At 20.1% G+C, this 4,405-nt stretch overlaps 1 protein-coding gene across 1 annotated transcript in view; it reads left to right on the top strand.

Moving 5' to 3' along the window:
• Positions 1-4,173, top strand: part of LOAG_18647 (hypothetical protein) — a gene marked incomplete at its 3' end in the record, with an annotated part of 7,189 nt that extends 3,016 nt beyond the window's left edge. The window contains exons 5-12 of the mRNA XM_020451311.1: positions 506-601; positions 937-1,082; positions 1,391-1,562; positions 1,805-1,900; positions 2,687-2,832; positions 2,970-3,114; positions 3,910-4,023; positions 4,165-4,173. Coding sequence (XP_020304915.1) covers positions 506-601; positions 937-1,082; positions 1,391-1,562; positions 1,805-1,900; positions 2,687-2,832; positions 2,970-3,114; positions 3,910-4,023; positions 4,165-4,173 — 924 coding nt within the window. The remainder of the gene's footprint in view (positions 1-505; positions 602-936; positions 1,083-1,390; positions 1,563-1,804; positions 1,901-2,686; positions 2,833-2,969; positions 3,115-3,909; positions 4,024-4,164) is intronic.
• Positions 4,174-4,405: the final 232 nt, after the last annotated feature.

Here is a 4,405-nt window from a genome sequence, read left to right as displayed (position 1 = left end):
TTTCACACCATATAATCATTAATAATAATTAAATTAACTATAATAATACATCCCTCAATAGTTCATTCATCTTTTGCTTTTTATTTTTGAATCAATTTATTTAATTTAATTATTTCAAATTGAATGATGAGTAATTAAAGTAATAAATGATGAATAATTGAAGTAATAGTAAAAACAATAAAGTTAAGTCAAATTTTATACTCTTTCCATTTCATTCATACTAAAAATTTTTTCTTTTTTGACCAAAACTTTTTTTTTACTTTGGAAGGATATTATTTAATAAAATATTTGAAATTGCAATATTTTTTTTTTTTTGAGAATTAACTTATTAAATTTAAAAAATGATTTCTTTTTTCCATTCATACATTTATCATTACATGCAAAAACTAAATACATACCTTATCAGCGATTAATTATGATAAATTTTATCATGATGTTTAATGAAATATTTGAAATTAATTAAATTCAAAATTAGTTTTTGTTTTTTTTCTTTTTTCTTTTTCAGGGTATTTCAGCTCCAGCAAAATTAGTTGGCTTAACACATTATCAATTACTTAATGGTTGTTATGCAACAATGCAAGCTATTGGTTTTAATGATACAGTTATGTGTATTGTTGAATTGAATTTTTTTTTATTTCAATTTTTTCATTTAATTAAGGAGAAAATTTTTTTTTGAATTATTTGTTTAAATTAATTAATCTAATATCCATACAATATATTAGCTAATAACAATTTTTTTCTTAATTTTTTAAAATATTTAAAAAATAAAATTTATTAAAATATTTTTTTGTTAAAAATTTTTTTTTCTCTTTTCTACATTTACATTCCTTTTATGCTAAAATTTACCTAAAATCACATCCATCTTTAAATTATTTTCCTGAAATTACATTCATCCTTAAATTATTTTTATCTTATTTTAATTTTTTTTTTTTTTAGAGTTGTATATGTTGTGCTTTACCATTATTTAAAATGCCCATATTTTCACTTATTGGATTGGTACCATTTATTGCAAATACACGAGTGATATATCCATCACCATCACCATTGCCAAAATTTCTTTTTGAATCGATCAAAAAATTTCAGTTAAATTTTAAAATATTGTTTTTTTAAATTTATTTGATTAATTATAAAATTAGCTAATTAAATTAATTAATCCATGGATTGTTTTTATTTTGTTATTTAAATAATAGAAATGTATTGTTTTAGAAATTGAATGCTTGCCATATTTTGATATAAATATTATTTAATTATTTATTCCTCTCCCTTTAACTTTTTCAGTTTAAAATTTAATTTGTCTTATATATTTCAGTTTAATTTAATATCGTTAGCATATTTCAGCATTTTCTTTTTTTTTTTGTATTTTTTTTTCTAATTGTAAATTTTAATACAGATGTACTCATTTAATATCTAATGCGGTTGCATTAGGCTTAATTTTACGCGTAGCACAAATTCAAAATGTTCATTTACCAACGATTGAAAATATTATTTTACTTGGTGAACGTGTACCATCGGATGTTATCAAAAATATTATCAAACAACTTGAAAATGTTCAAAAAATTATGGTATGTTTAAGAATTTTTCCATAAAATTTCCCAAAAAATATTACGAAATTTTGTTAAAAAATATGAAAAATTTTATTAAATATTATTGAATTTAAATTTTAATTTCTAAACAAATTATTTCTTTACATATATTTGCTTATATATTTATGAAAAACAAAAAAAAAAAAACGGAAAAACAAAAAAAGCAGAAAAAAGCAAACAACAATTTTGTTTTTGAGTTTTTTTTCTTTTTTAAATTTCAGAATGGTTATATATTAACCGAAGTTGCATCAATACCAATACTTACCTGCGATACAGCAAATATTAAAGGTGTTGGAAAAGCATTGGATGAATTTGATGTAAATTTTTTTTTTATAAATAATTAATTATTTTCATTCAAAGTTTTAGAAGAACGATTGAAATATAAAATCACATACTTACTTTCAAATATTATTTATAATATATAAAATTGATGTGAAAATGTTCTTTTCTCTTTCATTTAAAAATTGTTAGTTAACTTTTAAGAATTTTTTTTTCACCCATACTTTGATTTTTATATGCTTTTCAAGAAGTTTAAAGTAAATATGTAAATTATTTATTTATTAAAATACATATATATATTTAATAGGCTAATTTTCTTTTTTCAGAATTTTCAATTAATTAAATAATTTCTTTTTCTAAATTGATTTAATATATTTTTCGAAAATTTTTCTCATCAAATATATATAGATGATAGATTTCAATCAAATAAAATATTTTAATAAATAGCATAAATTTTCACTTTTTCGCTGCTAATTTATAGCATAACATTTGCTTTTGGAATAAAATTAGGTTGAAGAAATTTTAATAATTTTGAAAAAGAGAAATACTACCACAAACTTTGACAATTACTGTGACAATGCAATACAATTATAGCTCCGAGAAAAAAAAAGAAGGAATTAATATCCAAAATTTGATATAAATTTTAGATAGCAAGAAGAAATGAGTATACGATTATAGTTCATTAACTGTTAAAGCTTAATTTGAAAAGATAGATTTAAAATTGTTTCAGATTTCGACAAACATTAGCATTGATAAATTAAATTAGTTAATTACACCTTTTCTTTTTTTTTTTTTTTTGTCATGTGTTCATTGTTATCATTTAGATAGATATTCGCAAACTTGAAATTTTGGCTAATTGGAAAGGTAATAACAATCAAATAGGTGAGCTTTGTATTAAAGCTATTAGAGGATCAAAATTTCTTGGCTATGAATTACCGTATGAGGGAAATCAGGAATGGATCGAAACAGGGTAAGTATAAATTTAATTATTTTGAAGTCAATTAAATTATATGTTAATTAATTGGATAAAAATTATAGTGATAAATATCAGTACTTCGGATTTTATATTTTATCAAAAAAAAAAAAAAGTACCGGTGAAACTTATAGAGATGTTGTAACAATGGATGAAACTGGTATTATTGAGATTATTACTAATAAGGAAGATTTGATTGTGGACAATTCTGGTCAACTAATCGAACATTGGCTTATCGAAAAGGCTATTTGTTCTCATAATGAAATCAAAGGGGCACAGGTCATCTTTTTTATTTTGCTTGTTATATGAGAAAATATGTAAATTTGACGAAACTGCATTCAATAAATGATTGAAAATATATACTTTTGTTTTGTAATTCTCAATGATATTTCAATATAATAAATGAATTTTAAGGAATTACAATTGAAAGTTAATTGAAAATTAAAATTTCATTGGAAAAAAAATTTTTTGAAAAAAATACTAAAAAATTGTTGGAAAAAAAAAAGAAAACGAATGAAAATTATCAAATTTTCATAGCTTTTAATTTGTTTTTATTTTTTCTTTTTTTCCAAAAAGAAAAGAGAAGAAAAAACATTGTTCATTTAAATTTGTAAAAATTTCGAACGATTATTATGAGCTATTAAAATGCTAAAATGATCGATGATCAAGTAAACAAAAAAAAGAAAAAAAAAGAAGCATCACTGTGTATTTTAAATAATTTATAATTTTTAGATTTTTTATTTTAAAATGAATTCTATCAGAATATTATATTTTTATTAAATTTACTTCAAAATATAGGAATAGAAAATAAAAGTTTAAAATTTCTCCATCTTCCCTACAAAAACAAAAAGAAAAAAAAAGAGAAAGGAAGAAAAAAACCACCCTTATGAAAAATAATTGTTATAAAATCAAGATATAATTTGATTATAAAATATATTACCATTACCGGTAATCTAAATTTAAAAACTGGAATTTAAAAATTTGTTGTAATCCAAAACTATCAGTTTATTAACATAAAATGATAAGACAAAAACATTGATGCTTCACTTATCAAATTATTATCAGTTATTTCAGATTGTTGCACTTGGCAAGAAACTACCATTATATGCATTTATTGTCTTGAAAAATTCTAAGATTAATATCGATATTATACTAACAGATTTAATTGCTTTATGCAAAAATAATAAGGTTTGTTTGTTTTATTTCATCCTTTTTATGAAAAAAAACGCAAAAAAAGAAATTTGATAAAATATAATAAATCTTTACCTTTTCTTTTCTTTTACAAAATAATTTTACAATAGAAATGATGAAAATAAATTTTTGCTTTAGATACGATGAAAAAATGGCAATCATAAAAATTGTAAATTTTAAAATTACAAATGTATAGCATATTCTATTACTTAATTTCTAGCAACGGCGATATTAATGATAATAATGATAATAATAATAATAACGATAATGATAGCAATAATAATAATAATAATAATAATAATAATAATAATAATAATAATGATAATAATAATAATAATAATAATAATAATAATAATAATAATATAGATAATAATATAAT

The sequence above is a fragment of the Loa loa genome (genome assembly GCF_000183805.2).
Source record: "Loa loa unplaced genomic scaffold supercont3.421, whole genome shotgun sequence".
NCBI classification, from domain to species: Eukaryota; Metazoa; Nematoda; class Chromadorea; order Rhabditida; family Onchocercidae; genus Loa; species Loa loa.
This window is presented reverse-complemented; position numbering and strand designations above follow the sequence as displayed.